The 18,830-nt window shown below is 40.1% G+C and overlaps 1 protein-coding gene across 2 annotated transcripts in view; it reads right to left on the bottom strand.

Annotated features, from left to right (window-relative positions):
* Positions 1 to 511: 511 nt before the first annotated feature.
* CENPJ (centromere protein J) overlaps positions 512 to 18,830 on the bottom strand; it is a 36,068-nt gene continuing 17,749 nt past the window's right edge. For both annotated transcript variants that reach the window (XM_050927736.1, XM_050927725.1), the window contains 12 exons: positions 18,587 to 18,692; positions 16,665 to 18,300; positions 11,982 to 12,114; positions 9,794 to 9,959; positions 7,958 to 8,200; positions 7,245 to 7,344; positions 5,277 to 5,377; positions 3,273 to 3,374; positions 2,149 to 2,289; positions 1,986 to 2,070; positions 1,774 to 1,894; positions 512 to 849 (listed from right to left, as the gene is read on the bottom strand). In XM_050927736.1, the coding sequence (XP_050783693.1) occupies positions 657 to 849; positions 1,774 to 1,894; positions 1,986 to 2,070; positions 2,149 to 2,289; positions 3,273 to 3,374; positions 5,277 to 5,377; positions 7,245 to 7,344; positions 7,958 to 8,200; positions 9,794 to 9,959; positions 11,982 to 12,114; positions 16,665 to 18,300; positions 18,587 to 18,692 (3,127 nt within the window). In that variant the 3' untranslated portion in view covers positions 512 to 656. The remainder of the gene's footprint in view (positions 850 to 1,773; positions 1,895 to 1,985; positions 2,071 to 2,148; positions 2,290 to 3,272; positions 3,375 to 5,276; positions 5,378 to 7,244; positions 7,345 to 7,957; positions 8,201 to 9,793; positions 9,960 to 11,981; positions 12,115 to 16,664; positions 18,301 to 18,586; positions 18,693 to 18,830) is intronic.

The following is an 18,830-nucleotide window of genomic DNA, read 5'->3' as shown; positions in this document are numbered from 1 at the left end:
TAATAGGTAAAACTCATGAAACGTCCAGTGGATTCTAAGAAATTAGGTGCAGTGTGACCACCTGCACCCAAACTCCCAGAGCTTGCACCCCAACCCCCTGCCTCAGGCTCAGCTTGGAGCCCCGCTTCCACACACTGAACTTCTTGACCCCAACCCAGTTAAAATGAGTGAGGGTGGGGGAGAGCAAGGGAGAGCAAGGGACAGCGGGAAGGGGGGAAATGGAGTGACTGGGGCAGGGCAGGTCCTGGGTTGATCTTAAATTCAAAAAGTGATCTTGTGCATGAAGAGGTCATGGCTTTAGGCATAAGGTTTTAATCACTTAAGACTGTAACTCCTGTAGTTGACAACAGCACTTGGTTTCTTTCACCAGCAAGACTTATTGCATCTAGTGCTAAATAATTAGATATGCTACTTGAAAGAATTTAGGAAGTAGCTGCTTAACTCACATATGAAAGCAGACTGAAATTTCTCAAAATAAGCTGTTTTGGCAGACCAAGTCAGAGACAGCTCCTTAATTTCACTATTTAAAAAATAAATTTATTTTAGACAAACAAAATTATGTACAATATATACATTGGGTAAAGTTTTTTAACAAATATACACTTCTACACTTTCGCTAGGTGTGATAAGTGCTTACAAGAGTTTCATAAGTCATGTTATAATTTCGTGTCCATTAAAACATTACCATCCTTGTCCTTAACTCTTACTCTCCCACAGACATATTTTGTTTCCTGGTGTCCATTCGCATACACAGTTTTGACAGTACCATCTGGATATTCACGTCTCTTGAACTGTGGCGTATGCAGCTCTCTCTGACCATTGTTAAATTCTATAGTTTTGCTTCCATCTCTGTATTAAATAAGTGTATACAATTAAATATAAAATAGACTGACAGGGCCAGCCTTAATGAAATTCCAACACCATACTAAAAGTTAGTAGGCAGGGGTTTAACTGAATGTAGAAACTTGGTAAAGATTCTCAGAGAGCATGCACTATTTTTCCAGAACTTTATAGTGGTCAAAAACAAAACTTTCATTAAATCACAGTAAAGTTGATAAATACCATCTCAGCTGATCACTACTGTTGCAGTTAAATTTTAAAACAATACTAAAGCTGCATTCTGAAGGCAATTAAAAAAAAAAGTTGAGAGGCTGTCTTAATAGTTAAAGCAAGGAAGGAGCAGTAGAGATCACTGAAGTGTAAAAGTATCAATCATTAGCAACATGCATCTTTGGAAAGTTTATTCTTGATTTAGTTAAATCAAGGCATGGAATATAGCTTACCATCCTATCTGAAGCATTTGAAGGCCCAAATAAATTTGTCCCTGATTCAGGAAAAGTATTTAAGCATGTGCTAATGTGCTTTCCTGTTTCAGGGCCTATATTAGTACATGCGATTAAATAAATGAATGCTTAGACACCTGTCTCTTAAAAGCAGATTACTACATGTACTTTGTGTAAATACATTATTCGGTATAAAATGCTACATTTCTTCTATATATCAGACATGATGTATGAAACATGTTCAAGTGTAAGCTTCTCGAGCTGAATAAGGTTTTAAAAAGTCTTTTCTATTACTAGTGGATATACCACACAGTTATATACATTCATTTTTCATTTTTTCATACAATATATCCGTGTTAACTTGAAGACAAGTACTGTACACAGAAAATGAGTTTTCAAGGAAGGGTGGATGAACTGCAGTGTGCCAAGAACTTTCTCCCCCTCTCTATTGCATGGGAACCTGTCGGGTATATTTAAAGTAAAAAGTTACCTTTGCACACGAACAATAGTGCCATCTGGAAAAATGCTTTCCTCTCCCCCATCCATAAATAAATTCTTAATAGTTTGGTCAGGAAACGTAATTTCTTTCCTTCCGTCAGGGTAATGCTTTTCTGTAACAATGTGCACATTTTGTTTCAAAATAACTGCAGAAAGTTTTTTATACAAATTAAAGTATACAGATAAAAGGTTCATAGTTTTTACCTATTTGCCCATTTGAGAAATGCAAGACCTCTAACCCATCAGGGTATGTAGTATGAGTTGTCTGAGCATCTGCATAATAGTAAATCTGTAGAGAAGAATAGATCATAAGTGTCTAAAAAAATCTGTCCATATAAACTGTTGGGAAGATTATTTGGATACATACCACTCTTTGATCGGGCATAACTTGTTTCACATCCCCATTAAAGAATGTTACAGTTATGGTCTTTCCATCCAAACTCATTTCTTTCCGTGTTCCATTAGGGAAAAATATAAGACGACAGCCATTTTTTAAAACCTTTTCAACCTAAAAGGTAAATTACATAAAAGTGTATGTTCAGCAATAAAACTAGTATAAAGTTTTCAACAATTTCAGTTAAAATTAAATTCTCTGGCCATTTTAGCAGTTTGACAGTTCTAGCTATTGACAGGTAAACCAGCATTAGATGAAGAATATTTGTCTGACTTTTGCCCAGAATTTAATACTGAGCGCTTTGAGAGCCAAAGTTTGTTTGCACTTCTCATCCAATCCTTTCCGGTGTTTGGTTTGACCCAATAGTAGTAATAAAATGCAGCCACAGATGCTGTTGTGGAACCAGAAAGCAATACACAGGAATAGCCATTTATGAATTTGTCAGCCACATCCCTGAAACAGGTTTCAGAGTGGTAGCTGTTTCCCTCACACTTTGTCAAACCATTTCTCCAATAAGCAAAGAAAGTAGTTTTTTTTCCCCTTTATTGTATAAATTCTTGTTAAATACATTCTTGGGCCAGATGCCCAATTTATTTTAAATAGAGGTTGGAAATATTATTTGTAATATCACAGCACTCAGGAGCCTCAGTCATGTACACTGTACAGCACCTAACCTAACAGTCAAACGGAATAAAAAGACAATCCTTGACCCAAAGAACTTAAACTAAGTATAAGACAAAAGACTGATGGGGCTGGAGGAAGGGTGTACAAGGAATGAATGAGACCCTCATTTTCCTTTTTTTTGCTGCTTTGGTCATTTCCAATTGGACTCAAGTAAGAAACCATCCTGTGTGTATATATGGAACAGTTTACAACATACACTTTTTATGAAATGGTGATTTAGGTATTTAGATTTTAACAACATTTATCTTAGACTCTAAATGCCTCACAAGTGAAAGGGACACCCACCCAACAGCCCCATATATAAATTGAACAAGAGAGGCACCACAGCCCTAACAAAGATGAGTTCCCCCGGCAGAGTGACATAATTACCCAGATTTATTCTCTGTAGCCTCTTTAAGGAAATCTGATCCTACCTTTCCATCAGGATAGTTAATTTCTCCCTGTATTTCTTCACTGCCTGTAGACACAAGAGTAGGGTGCTCTAATGGCGCACATGTTTCAGTAGGAGACATGTCCTGAAATGAAAATATTTCTCTAGTAAGCAACTGTGACAGAATGCAACCCTGTATTAATACCCTCTACACTATTGTAATAATCACTGTACAAATTATGCCCTGTTAGAAATCATTTGAAAACTAATAACTCGCTGTCAATAATATCATGATGAAATGTGTGCAATTTTACATATAAAATTGAAATCATGACTGAAGTTTATCAGACAAGTCTGGGGAGGGGATAAACCTGTTCCTCAAAGACAAAAGGACAAGCCTCTTGCCAGGTGTCAATCACCTACAAAATGGCCATTCTTTGGCAAGGAAGGGGGGCTGGAACAAACATCTACATCTTAGCAAACAACAGCATGAAACCCCTTTCACCACAAGACTCCAGCCTCACAGCAAGAATGAACTTCATTTAAGTGTAGCCTTCAGGAAAATGTATTTCAAAGGGGGGCTGACCTATAAAGTGAGGGCATGAAAACACCCTAAGGTATCTCTCCCTGTCCACCTCTCACTCTTTCACCTAAGATGACCAAACAAACAGCCTTTGGGAGCAAATTCTAGCCTGTCTACTGGGAACATGTGGTAAAAGATTTCACCTTGAACCAAGTCTAGAGTGTTACACTTTAGTACTAGGAAGCATTTTATCTTTATTTCTCTTGTAACCATTTCTACTTTAATGCCTTATACTAACATAAAACCTCTCTCTTTGTAATTAAACTTGTTTTATTCTTTAATCAAAAACTACTCCAGTATTGTCTTTAAACTGAATAGTGGGGGTAACTCCATTTGAAAAGTAACAAATTGTTGGATATGGATCCCCTTAGAAGGGCAACAAACCTAAAATATCTGAACTGTCCAGGAGAAAGCTGGACAGGGCAGAAAATGTTTTTGGGGGAAAATCTGGTACTGGAAGTGTGTTGGGATCACCATGCAAGTGGTAACCAAGGCTCGTGGAAGCTAGAGCGTGACTGGACTGCGCTGGCAGGCTGCAGCTATATATAGCCACTGAGGGGGCCAGCTTGGGAGCTTATAGCACCAAAGGAAAGCATTGTGAGACACCTCAAGTTGCAAGGCAGGGGGCGACACATGCCCTCACTGGTCTGGATTGCAACCCAGAATGTGACAGCATTAAAATCAGGCTCCATTTTTGTGGGATTTTTCTGGAACATAAAGATACCAGAAGTGATAAAGTTAGGTTATCTTTTTTTAAGTAGCCAGACTTGAGGGATTTTTGTGGCTGTGAGAAAGCAGCTCATGAAAGCAAGGAGGAACCAAGAGAATCATCAACCCAAAGCACCTAGAGAAAAGGTTTGATATAGCTTATTGGATAATGACAAATCCACACAAGATCTGTTAGGTTTTGGCAATCAGCTTTTGCCTAGATTATGAGCTCCATTTTACCAACAAATTCCAATCTGGTTCTTAACTTAAAACGTCAGTAACAACAGATTCCAAGGCAAAGAATCATTATTCATGTTTCATATACTTCTAGCAAATGCTACATACAATAGTTTATAAAGATGTATTATGTCTCAACTACCTGCATTCTTACAAAATTCACTGTTTTCTTCAGGTAGGAGATAAACATCCTTTTTTCTGCAAACATTTATTAAAATTTGGTAAATTTTGTAAGATAGTTTGCTTAGCTGCAATTGAACATCTCCATCACCAAACATCTCTCCCTGCTGTAACCAAAAAAAATAGGGTTCCAAATACTAGATGGAAGTGTAATTTTCTGTACAGGTATTCTGCATTGCCAGAGAGTAGTTTAATATTGTAGTCATTACTAAACCTTGTCTAGTGTTCTTATGGCAGTTTTACAAATCACTTTTCAGGCTGCACATTTGTGTAATGCAGATAGCTATTCTATTATTTGGAATCAAGTCAAAATAGACAACATTCTGGTATAGGACTTACTATCATAAAAGTTCTAGAAGAAGCTTCTAGTGTTGTCACTGTCTCGTCAAAGTTACTCCCATCACTAACAGGTGCTAATTTAGGTCTTCTAGAAGGCTTTCCTGTTCGAATATAAAACAATAAAAATTGTTCATTTTACATTATCTCAGCAGCCAAGAAGCCGTTTGGGTGTTATAAGCAAATGTAATGATCAGAGTGATAGATAAACTATACTGGATATCTGCATACCTCATGTGCAGTATTAACTTGAAAGCAGTATCTTCAGCTACTTGAGAAGAATATCCAGTTAAGTGTGTTACCTCAGATATATTATTGCTTGCTATGGTAGCAGAGAGCTACAATAAAGTCATAATAATAAAATGCGCTATCTGTATTATATTTTATGTATAGATTCAAATAAGAAAGGCACCTTTTCAAAGCTCTCGGCGCCTAACTCATTTATTATATAAGAGAATAAAACAACAGCAGAGATAATCATGCCAATAGGAACTCAGCAAGCAAAACACCTACAGAGACTCCTTTCTACCCATTTTGATTTATAGGCAGCTCATCCTTGTCCTTTTCCAAAATAACCCTATAGTGTGTGTCCTTGCAGCATTCTTGGAAGATTTGGAACAAGTGAGAGGAACTATTTCCAGCATCTCGAAACCTTTACAGAGAACAGAAAATGTCCTTCCAGCTACCCACTCTTTTATGAGGGATGTCCAGCTTAGGCACTTTTGCAGACTGTAGCTGTGGCAACATAGGACCAAAAGAAAGTCGATCTCTCAGGTACATCAGTCTCAAGACAGATAGGGCTTTATAGGTCATAAGCCAAGACTTTAAACTGCACCCAAAGACCAACAAACACCCAGTGAAGATCCTAGCATCATCGTTCCCGCCAAAATGCTTTACTCAGTAAGTGAGCCACACCATTCTTTACCAGCTTCATTCTTTGAATGATTTTAAAGATGTAACCTCATGCAGAGTGCATAGCTATGTGTTTAAGACTGTTGCAAATAGCAGCAAGGTTCACATCTGAAAGACTGCAACCTCCTAGCCAAACGCAGATGTAGAAAACAAAAAAACCTGTTCCACTGTTGTAATGAGAGTCAAACAACAGCTGGGATCTTAAAAAAAAAAATCACTCCTAAAAAGCAAATCTTAGTAACTAATGGTGGATGTATTCCCTCAAATCAAAGGGACCAATTACATCCAGCTGCTTCCCCACCATCTCTACCTTCACCTCATTCTGATCTAGATTGAGCAGCCAACTCATGGTCATCCATTGCCCAATCTTAATCAGAAGCTGTCTGAGTTGCATCATCCAAGTTGAAAATGACAGATTTACATTTTGGTGTCATCAGCATACTGAAAAACACACTTTATGCTTTCTTACTAACCCGCCTAATGGCCCCATATATATGTTGAACAGGAGGTGGTGACAGAATGGCACCCTGCAACATCTCCCACTTCAGATGTCTTCAGAAATTGCTTTCAACTACCTCCTTTGTGATTTCTCAGAGAGAAAACAATCACACCACTGAAGAGCAGACCTGTGTACTCCCACTAGAGTCTGTAGGCACAAGAACACTACCTTACAATCAAAACGGTATCCAAGGCAGCTGATTGATCTAATACGGCTAGCACAGATACCTGATCTTCATCCATTGCCAGGAGATCATTGACCAATGCAGTCTCTGGGCCATACCCAGTTCTGTACCCAGAGTGGGAAGGAGATCAGGGACACATCCACATATTGAAAGAGATGTATCCACAACTTTCTCCACAATCTTATCCAAGACTATTTGTTATTTATCAGAGCATTAAGTCTGACTGTTAAACTTCCACATGCATTATACTTTTGGACTATTTAATACATGGATTGCCTGAGGAAGAGAGAGATTACCAATTGTCAGTTGCTGTAAACAAACATTAAAACTGTTAAAAAGAGTTAATAGGATTCTCCTATTGAATAAATGTTTATACCTTTTACTTGTGAATAACCTTTCCCATTCATCTTGCTTCTCTTTTCTATTTGAGGAACTGGAGACAGAAACTGGCTTTTTTGAAATCTAGTTGGTGGACTCTGAAAATACATAATCAAGAATTTATTTGATTCAAGAATGATTTATTCAGCAATGTTATTACAGTGCAATAGCACTCATCAACACAGACCACTTGTCCATAATTTTTTATTGCAATGACTGTTAATTATACACTTTTAAAGTATATTGTGGAGAGAATAAAGACTGAGCTTCTCTTTCCTCTGCTTCCTCACCATGCACAATCCCAAAATTTTACCTTGGTGCAGTTCACCAGGTATGAGTGTACTCCTCCTTACATTAGTTTTAAGTTTTAGTAGCCTAACTCTGAAATCATTCAGTGAAGACTGGCTGGTTTCACTGGCTAATCTTTAGAGTGCAAAGGCACTAAAGTCAGTTGCACCTGATTTTCCCACTGAACTCCAAAATAATTCAGTTAGCAGGATTCCTGGAGAGCATGGTACCTCCATACAGTGAAGATCCAGGTTTATAGGGGCAGCAGAAGTCAACAGCAGTGTACTGTCTTACAACACCAATACACCCCTATTAAATTAAATGAAACATCCAACTGGTCTCTTGAGTACCAATTGAAAACAAAAAATCACTATATCTCTGCAGAAAATCAGTTTAAAATACTTCAAAACAAGCACAACTTACTATAGACTCTGCTCTCTTCAAATTCATTCCAGAACTTTCAGCTTTCCTGTTGCATTCAGCAGCTTCTGCTTTCTTCCAAACTTCTAGACGAAATCTTTCCATGATTTTGATCTCTTCCCTCAACTCTGTGTTCTCCTTTGTTAAAGTTTCTATCTGGTTTCTAAGGCGACCGTGAGTAGTTGACCATTTTGCTTCTCTTCGCTTTAAGTCTTCCTGCAAGTCTGCAAGCTGCTGTTTTAAAGCCTTAGAAAAATAAGGATCAACTGTTTGTAGGGGGATACAAGCCAGTCATTTCCTGCTGTATTAAAACATGGACTTGAGAAAATAGTAATCCGTCATTAGCAGTGACAGCACAGAAGACAGTGACCCAAAACAAGTGAAATCTTCTGTGTGTGAAGGGCAGGAAGTGTGTTTTGTTTTCTAAAGACAGGAGTTACTTTGTATTAACTTACCTGATCTCTCTCCCCATCAGGCAGCGAGCTTCATCCCTACTCAGGCCCCTTTATACCAGATGAAAATGTCAAGGGCTCTAAATGCCCTTGTTCTGGCAGAGGAAGGATTACCCTGGTACAGGAAATGGAGTCCTTCACAAACCTGGCCTCAGGGGCATACTGAGGATGGAGCTGCGGCACTACAGAGATTCTGGGCAACCCGCAATATTTTAGATAGTCCCTCTCCCCGGGGCTGCCTAAGTTATGTGGGTGGTCTCTCCAGCCTCCAGAGCAGCCCAAGATAAGGAAGGTGCTAAGGAGGCTTAAAAGCCAACTTAGCTCACCTTCTCCCTGGGCTGCAAGTTCTGTGCGCAGTGTAATGCAGAATGTCACCCTAGCTCCTAGGGAAGGAAAAGGACTTTTTCTTCATAGTGTTAAAGATTGTATTTTTGTCCTCCTTAATTTAAAAAACAACTTAAGCCTCCCCATCTGTAAAATAAGGATACCGATACCACCTTTGTAAAGCACTTTGAGATCTACTGATGAAAAATGCTATATAATAATTAGGTATCATTATTATACAGAGACGTCTGGCTAGACAAAAAAATATATATATCACATTTTCTATTCCTCTTTTCCTCTCCAAACAAGCTCACAGGAGATCAGGAATTAAGTAATTTGAATTAAATAATTGCCACCTTAGACTGAGTTAACCATAAAATAATGGATGATTCAATCACTAACTATAGTAAGATATTAAAAAGGAAATCCAAAATTCTAAAAGATAGAGGGAAAGATATCTATGAAATACCAAGATTACAATAAACTGCATTATTCACTCCTAGTAGTGACTAACAGGTCTTATCTTTTTCAAAGGGATAGGATTAAACATGATGGAAATGAGAAGTTGTGTTTATGCAACAGACACATTATAATCTACATCTATTATGAGATAAAACTCTGCTTAGAACGCAACAATTATGGACAGAATGATGCTTGACACAGGTTCAATTTTTGCATTCAATTCACTACAGTGAATGAATTTGTTTGCAACATACTTATTACAGTAATATTTTGTAACTTGATTTAGGTTTATTGGTCTGATGTCATGTTCTTTGTTACTGCCATTCTGAACCTTTTTTGTTATGGGAGTCTGACAGAAGGATAACAGTTCTTCAGTAGTGTTTTGTTTTTTAAAGCAAAATGATACTTGTGTGACGCCTGTGATTTTCAGTGTGGGAACTACTGATGGATGCCAGGTATCTTGATCTAGTTTGAGAATATATCTATATTCTCTCTTATCAAACCCCTTCAAATTAACAAAATCTACAAATTCCAAATTGCACAACTGTGAAAAGCTGAAGTTTCACTGTGAAGATCAGAACAATCTTTAGATTTTTCTTACCTGAATTTCATCACGCTCCTTTTTATCTGGCATCGCTCTAGCTGCTGTGGAATATTTTTCAAAAACTTTACGGTCTTTTTGGAGTTTTCTCATTTCTTCTTTTTTAACTTCTTCTATCTGAGCCAATTCTTTTGTTTTCTGCTGTTCAAAGTCTGCTATTTCTTTCCTGAAATTACACAAAGTAGCTTATTGTTCTGGAATAGAACAACTTCAAGTTTGGAGTATTTATTTAGAATTTTACTTCTCAGTAATTCAGAATAGTCTCTCCTGTTCCCAGAAAGATTTTCCACTGTAAATAAATTACACACAATATATATATTTAGTCAGAAGGGTCTTCTCACTGCCACTGCTGAAGTCTTAATCATCTCTTTGCAGTTCCCACTAACAAGAATCCCCTCCATATTTACTGTTGCTTTGACTGACAATTGGACGGGACCTTTTTTCAGAGACTGCAAATAACGTTCCTTAATTGGCAAAAGGGATCGCTGTCATCCAACATAAGGCATTCCCTCTCCTTCCTCCGTCCCTAACTCTACCCCTTTTCCAGCCTACATGTGCCCAGGAAGGTTTTTCCAGGAACAAACATCTGATCAAAAAGACAGCATCAGAGTCACATTTTAGCAAGACACCAGGTAAAAGCACCAAGCTCTGGAAAATCAATCTTATTCTATTTTTTTTTTAAAGATTGTTTTAAATGAGTCAAACTATATAAAAATAATCTCCCAACCATATGAGCTTTCATACTGAACAAGTTGGGTATAGATTTTTAAATCATGTTTTGATCCATATTCTAGAGTAGCAACTTGAGTGATTAATTATACAGTGTAGGCTATTTATTGCATGTTATACATTTAAACTACCTATAGTACCAAACATTTTTTTTGCCTAAATCTACACTATTATATTCTAAGAGATGTCAATTACTTACCTGTATACTAAATATATCAGGGGTGGCCAAACTGTGGCTCATCAGCCACAGGTGACTCTTCTACAGTTAAAGTGTGGCTCATGGAGCCCCTCCATTCTCCACCTACCAGACTGGGAGCAGGTAGAGCTTGGGGCATCTGCCCAGTGGGAAGGGAGTCTAGGGGCTGTAGCCCTGCAAGAGGTACCTGCCGGGGCTCAGGACTTCAGCACCTTCTTCCTGAAGCCCCACGCACTGGCAGGCGCCACTCATGGAGCTGAAGCCCCAAACCTCATCACCCTGCAGCAGGGCTGAAGCCCTGAGCAGGTGCACCCAGCACTCAAACTTCTGAAGATTATCACATGTGGCTCCGAGGATCAGTAAGGGCTGGTCTACACTACGGGGGAAAATCGATCTCAGATACGCAACTTCAGCTACATGAATAACGCGATCCCCAAGCAATCGATTGCTACCCGCCGATACGGCAGGTAGTGAAGACGTAGCCTAAGTTTGGCAACCCTTGAAATAGATCTCTGTAATATTTACTACTACCCAATACTGGTGTGCTTACCTGCCGATTTGCTCATTTGCCTATCAATAGCTCTAACTCAGAGGTGGGCAAACTACGGCCCGCGGGACCCTCCTGCCTGGCTCCTGGCCTAGGAGGCTACTCCACGGCCCCTCCCCTGCTGTCCCATCCCCCCTCGCAGCCTCAGCTTGCTCCACCATCAGCGCAAGGCACTGGGCAGTGGGGCTGTGAGCTTCTAGGGCAACACAGCTGCAGAGCCTGGCCTGACCTGGTGCTCTGTGCTGCACGGTAGCGACGGCGTGGCTGGCTCCAGCTGGGCAACGCAGCTGTAGTGCTGCCAGCCACCAGTGCTCCAGGCAGCATGGTAAGAGGGCAGGGAGCGGGGGGTTGCAAAGAGGGCAGGGGAGTTCGGGGGGGGGGTGGATAGGGGTCAGGGCAGTCAGAGGGCAGGGAACATGGGGCTTGAATGGAAGCAGGGATCTTGGGGGAAGTCAGGAATGAGAGAAGGGGTTGGATGGGGCGGTAGGGGTTCCAGGGACGGTCATCAGGGAATGGGGGGTGTTGAATGGGGCAGGAGCCCCGGAGGATGGGAGGGCCAGGCCATGACCCTCTCCCTAACTGGCCCTCCATACGATTTCCAAAACCCAATGCAGCCCTCAGGCCAAAAAGTTTTCCCGCCCCTGGTCTAACTAAACAGTTGAGATGTATTTACTAAGCAAATAAAATACACTGAAATACTCCCATTGAAAAATTACCTGAGATTTTCTAAGGAGCTCTCTCGTTCTTCACGGAGTTTTGTTAAAGATGCATTTTCAGATCTGAATCTTTCAATTTCTGTTTCCAATTCAACAAGCTTCTCTCTTAGTACCCGGGATCGAACAATGTCTCCTGTCAGGGAACAGGCATACCCAAGTTAAGAGACATGCATACAGAGTGTTGAAGTATACACTAAATTGTCAGATATAAATGATCATCAGTTGATCTTACTCTGAGGCATAACTAGTCTCCAAATAATAGAGTAGGTGATAAGTCAGTCCTTATCAAAGCAATCTGTGCTGCTTGTTCAACCATCTCAGGTTTTGAATATATTTGTTGTACAGGCACAACAGGATATGCAAGAAATACAAATTTAAATCTGAATTAGTCTTCAAAATAGAGTAATTCCCACTGAAGTTATGATCAGGGTTCATACAGGGGGTGGGAGGTGAAGTGGTCGGGCTCTTCAAAGCTGCGCTCATAAAATAAACTCTACCCATGCATGTCGGCAAAATAAGATCAACTTCAAAGTATTTTATACAGATATTCAAAGTATGATTGTTCATACTCTCTGGGTTCGGTGAGCTTGGCTTAACCTCCCTGCAAAGAGCAGCAAGCCCCCAGCCCAGGTTGATAGATTCTGGTATTCTCTAGGTCTCTTAATTAAAAAAAAGCTATATAGACAGCTCTTCAAAGTAGCAGCTTGGGCCCTGAAGCCTACCCCTTTCTCCCTTGGCTTCAGAGCCTGAGCTGCTACTTCGAAGAGCTGTCTACACTGCTATTTAAAAGAAGTACTAGTATGAGCCCTGCAAGCTTAAGTCTATTGATCCAGGCTGAGAGTCTTGCTGCTGTGAGCTTTGTAGATGTAAGTAAGGCTCAAAAATACCCATGGACTCTGTTAGGCTCTTCTTGATTGGAAGTTTTTTTTTTTTAAATGGTAGTATCATCTAACCACTTTTCACTTGGGGCACACCAAAGTGAAATGGTGCTCAAAGTTTCTTGCAGAGATCTATGATCCTTCATCTCATAGACTCAGACGCATAGACCCCATCTGGAATACTGTGTGCAGTTCTGGTGTCCCATGTTCAAAAAGGATGAATTCAAACTGGAACAGGTTCAGAGACGGGCTACAAGGATGATCCGAGGAATGGAAAAACTGCCTTATGAAAGGAGACTCAAAGAGCTTGGCTTGTTTAGCCTGGCCAAAAGAAGGCTGAGGGGGGACATGCTCGCTCTATATAAATATATCAAGGGGGTTAACGTTAGGGAGGGAGAGGAATTATTTAAGTTTAGTACTAATGTAGACACGAGGACGAATGGGTATAAACTGGATATTAGGAAGTTTAGACTTGAAATTAGACGAAGGTTTCTAACCATTAGGGGAGTGAAGTTCTGGAATAGCCTTCCGAGGGAAGTAGTAGGGGCAAAAGACTTTCCTGGCTTTAAGACAAAGCTTGATAAGTATATGGAGAGGATGTTATGATAGGATCGTTAATTTGGGCAATTGATCTTGAATTACCACCAGACAGGTCTGCTCAATGGTCTGCGGGGAGATGTTGGATGCGATGGGTACTGAGTTGCTGCGGAGAATTCCTTCTTGGGTGCTAGCTGGTGATTCTTGCCCACATGCTCAGGGTTTAGCTGATCGCCATATTTGGGGTCGGGAAGGAATTTTCCTCCAGGGCGGATTGGCAGGTGCCCTGGAGGTTTTTCGCCTTCCCCTGCAGCGTGGGGCACGGGTCGCTTGCTGGTGGTTTCTCTGCAGCTTGAGGTCTTCAAATCATTTTTGAGGATTTCAATAACTCGGTCCTGGGATAGGGGTTGTTATAAAATTGGATGGGTGGGGTTCTGTGGCCTGCCTTGTGCAGGAGGTCAGACTAGATGATCAGATTGGTCCCTTCTGACCTATGAGTCTCCTTTCTTACATGAGGAATGAAACACTTAATATTGATGTTGAAATCACCGTCACTAGGTATCTGAATAAACCCCTTCCCAAAATTAACGAGGCAGTTCTCTCTGCATTGGTTACACTCTGACATTTTTTAAAAAATTTCTTCTCAACCATAACACTAGAGGCTTTAATTAAAAAAAGCAAGCAAGCAGATTCTGGATAACAAGACAAATCTGAATCCATATCCTGTTTATGGTATAAAATTATTTTGCCAGATATTAAATGATCAGCAATGTGCTTTTTGTATTTTAGTACCTATCTAGTATTTTTCCAGTAAGGGTGTGTTAGAATTGCTGAATTTATTCAGGTAGTTAAGAGAAGGCAGATGTGGATACAGATTGACAACAAGGGGGGGGAAGGTGGCATTACATTTGACAATGTAACAAAGTTGTTTCTAAATCATCTACATACACAGACGTAGTGCTGAATCCATCCTTCCAGGCCCAATGGCCTAGGAAACCAACAACCCAGGATCTGAACTCTTAACATACAGGCTGCAGTGCATTTTGCTACCACTAAACCATTGACAAAGTCCAGGTGTCCAAAAAACAAAAAAAAAAAAAAAAACCAAAATAACAAACAATGTTCCCTAACATTTTTGCATTAGAACAATCAGCTTGTGTACTTCAAAAGAATCCTACTGACCAGCAAATCTAACAATTATTAAAATTAGGTTGCTGTAAAGGATGATGAAAAACTATCAAAGGAAATGTAGCTACAATCCTAAAGACTGACTCTCTAGTAAGAAGAATTGTGCTCTGAAGATTGTTACGAAGCGGCCAATGGGAGCTGCGAGGGCGGTGCCTGCAGGCAAAGGCAGCACACAGAGCTGCCTGGCCATGCTTCCACCTACAGCTGAGCAAGGAGGATGTAGCTACTTCCAGGTAGCCCCCCAGATAAGCACCGCCCAGGGCCCACTTTACCCCATCCCGTGCCCACTCTGCCCCCTCCCACCACCCAAACTCTGCTGCTGCGGGGGGGTGGACGGGAGGAGTCATGTAGGGAACCTGCCAGCCCCGCCAACCCCCCAGCACCTGCGGGAGCCCCAGGCTGCATGCCACTACCTACCCCCCTCCCCAGCAAGGGTCTCCCCCTCCAGTGGGGGTCCCAAGCCATGCACCGCCACCTGTCCCCCTCCCCAGCTCTCAGGCTATCCTCCCCCACACACCTCCGGGGTCACTGGGCAGCCCCCCCCCCGTTTTAGTTACAGGTATTTTTAGGAAGAGTCATGGACAGCTCACAGGCCATGAATTTTCATTTACTGCCCATGACCTGTCTATGACTTTTACTAAAAACACCTGTGACTAAAACATAGCCTTAATTATGAACTAGGTAGAGCTGGTTGAAAATTTTCTAACAAATTAGAGTTTTGTCAGACAACGCCAGTTTGTTGAACCCAAAATGTCTCGTGAAACCAGGTCAGATTCAACAAACTTTTGTCAAGTCACTAGTAGGGTTCTGATGGAACCCTGGTTCCCACAGTCCACAGTTGAAGAGCAGCCCTATCAAACTAGGGCTTCCAGCCTCCCTGTTGTGGAGCCAGAAGCTCAAAGAACTGGGGGCCAGGAATCCCTGGGCTTAGGGCTTCCAGGATCCATGGCTCCCAGGCAACCCCATCTGGATGGACATACCTGGGCTAGAGACCCCAATGACTCCAGACTCTCAGACCAGTTGACTGCCCAATTCCCAAGTGGCCAGCCCTGGGAGATGGAGACCCCGGAAGCCCTAGAGCTGACTGACTTCTGAGGTTATTAGCAGTCATGAAAATGAAGAGAGTGTCAAATTTCAGTCAGCAGCTTCCAGACCCAGGGAGTGTCTTTTGTTTCGGAAATACCAAGGGTTGGTGTTCCCCAAAAAAATCAGGATTTCCAGTTTGAGAAATTTTGAAAAAAATTGGTTCTATTCTGATTAGGAACAAAACCAAATTTTAAAGTAGCAAAATTTCTTGCAAACCAGAAATCTCAAATTTCAGCCCACTCTAGAACAAAGTTCTAAGGGCCTGATTCTCCTCTTAATTACACTAGTTTGACAACTGCGGGGAGGGATATCTCAGTGGTTTGAGCATTAGTCTGCTAAACCCAGGGTTGTGAGTTCAATCCTTGAAGGGGCCATTTAGGGATCTGGGGCAAAAAATCTGTCTGGGGATTGGTCCTGCTCTGAGCAGGGGGGTTGGACTAGATGACCTCCTGAGGTCTCTTCCAACCCTGATATTCTTTTTTTTTTTTTTAAACCACTATAATTTCAGATTTCACTGACATTATTTGCAGCCGCATAAATGAATGAATGAAGAATCAGACTCTAAATATTGATATTTGGCATTAATCCCTTTCAGTAACTTCAATTAATAAAATCTACAAATAAAGTAATGTGAGCATCTAGTAAAAAAAAAAAAACTTTTGAAATCATGTTACTGGCCTCAAACATTTTTTCTAATGCTATTGCAAGAGCACTACACAGACACCAAATTTGTATCTAAATCGAAGGCGTAAAAATGAGTCATGGATATCTGCAGATTTGTGTGGTTCTAGCTATTGCTCGTTGCTGAAATGGCAACAGTTCAGCACAAGTTTTTGACAGCACACGCTAAATTTGCATGACTGGTAATTAACAGAAACTGCAAGGCAACACCAGTATTTTTTTCATTCCTCTCCATTATTTTGATTGCATGTTTTCAGAACACCTACTGCTCAGTCTACAGTGAAGTCTGTGTGTTTATATATTATTCTCTTACCTCCTGGTTCTTCTTGTCCCACATTTGATTTGGTTTCATGCTTTGCATGACAGTCTGGCTTCTGTTTAGGTTTCAGTGAAGGAAAGAGTTTCATCATGAGGTCTGATGTGGGAGGTGTACTTGCATCACCATCTGTCACACACTGTTTGGGCAAATCATCTCCCTTCTTTATTGAAGCAACCTTCCTCTTTATTGTTTTATCTGGGGCAGCCATTTCACTTTTATTGTAATAGTCAGTTTGTGGAGGTATTTTAATGGTATCATTTTGGGGTACTTCATGCTGAATCTCATTTTCTTGAAGGTCAGTCCATGTTCTTTCATCATCAAACTCAACCTTATCCTTATTTGTACATGAAACACTTCTCTGAGATTCGGACACTTTGCTATTAATCTGATTTGGTAGCAAACTGGATTCATCACTACTATAGTCTTTGTCCGATAAGTCAAGATCAACATCCCTACTTTTGTTTTCTTTGCTGAGGTCTTTGACAGGTCCTGTGCAATCACAGAATGCTGGATTATCTTCTCTGATGCTCAAAATGAACTTTTTAGCATCTTCATTTGCACATTTTAAGGTGGTCTCAAGTTCTTCCTCAGACTCTGTAGTAATGACTCTGCTTCCAACATCCTTATCTTCATTTACATTCCATTCAGTGCTTTTTAAAGTTGGAGATGCTGCAGTGGAAGAAGTCTGAAATATTTTACTATCTGTTTTATTGAATTGGTCCCTTAGTCTAATAGATGCCCTCAAATCCAAGACTCTATGTGTAACTGCCCTGTCATTTTTATTTCCTTGTAAGATAATTTCTGATTCTTTATTTTTGTTATTTATAATATCTAGTGTATTCATTTGCAGCTGCTGCATTGCTTTAACAGGGGTAGAAGACATTCTACGGCCTTTTGAAATTTGCTGATCTCGATCCAGGAACCTTTGTACAAATGAGGAATTACTCGAGAAAGATACTTCATCAGCAGCCTGTTCTAGAAACAAAAATTCATCTAATTCTATGTTCTCTTTTTCCTTTTCTTTTTCCCAGTTTTCCAACTTATTCTGAAATGAAAGTTCAAAAGAAAGTTCTGGATCTTTTACAGGGTGACTTGTAGAACATTTGGAAAGAGAAAAAGTTTTGGTAGATTCTGTGGACAGCTGAAACTTTTCTGTATCTGAAAAATTGTCAGTTGGCCTAGCAAACTCCATTATGTTTTCTTTATTTTCAAATTTGCAGTTGATTTCTGATCTGCAAGAATCTCTGAACTGCCCATCAAGATTCTTATCAGTCTGCAGTCTCACTGTTGGTGGCGATATATTTTTTCCAATATGATTCTTGAGTACTATGGCCTTCTGAACAGGGAAGACAGAATCATTTGTTTTAGCTGCTCGGTTACATTTTTTAGAGAGCACAACAAAATTCTCAGAAACCTGTTCCTTGCTTAAAGGTGCAGTTTTCCGCTGTATTTGTGGTCTGTCCACTTTAACAACATTTCTTTCCTTCAGAGTACTTTGCTGAGTCATCAGTTTGCTTTCTTTATGCTTAGTTACTTTAGATTTGGCATTAGTGAACCTAGTTAAGCCTTCTCCGCGTTTCAGAAAGGGTCGTTTTATCAGTAGTTTCTGAAAGGTTGACTTTCCTACTTCCTTAAAAAAAAACAAAAACAAAAACAAAAAACACCTTCCATTATATATTTACAGACTTATCTAAGTAAGGCTTACTAATATGTAAAGTTACACAGGACCTGTCCCACTATAGTTTTAAGGAAGATTAGAATCTTAAAAATAGAATAATTGTTTTTAAAAACTTGAATACTGCATATATAAAGTTGTAAGCTCTTCAGAGCAGGGACCTGTCTTCTCACATGTTTGTAAAGTTTCTAGTACATTTTGGGAAAGTATATAAATAACTGTAGTGTTTATAATAATTAACCTGTTGCTCCTCTTTTTGCTTCAGGCGCTGGTCTTCTAATCGTATCTGTTCTTCAAGGAATTCTTCAAATGTCTGTTTCCTCTCCTGAATCCCAGCTTTAATAGGCCTAGTATAAGTTTTTTAAAAGTTACAAACTGCAATGTTAAAGTTAAACCTTTGTTTGACAATGCAAATAAAAATGTAATTTATCATACAACATATGAAAATTATATAAGCAGGTAAGGAATTTAAAAGTTCTTTAGTC

The sequence above is a fragment of the Gopherus flavomarginatus genome, chromosome 1, assembly GCF_025201925.1.
Source record: "Gopherus flavomarginatus isolate rGopFla2 chromosome 1, rGopFla2.mat.asm, whole genome shotgun sequence".
Taxonomy (NCBI): Eukaryota; Metazoa; Chordata; order Testudines; family Testudinidae; genus Gopherus; species Gopherus flavomarginatus.
Note: the sequence above shows the minus strand (reverse complement) of the source record. Positions and strands in the feature narration are given on the sequence as shown.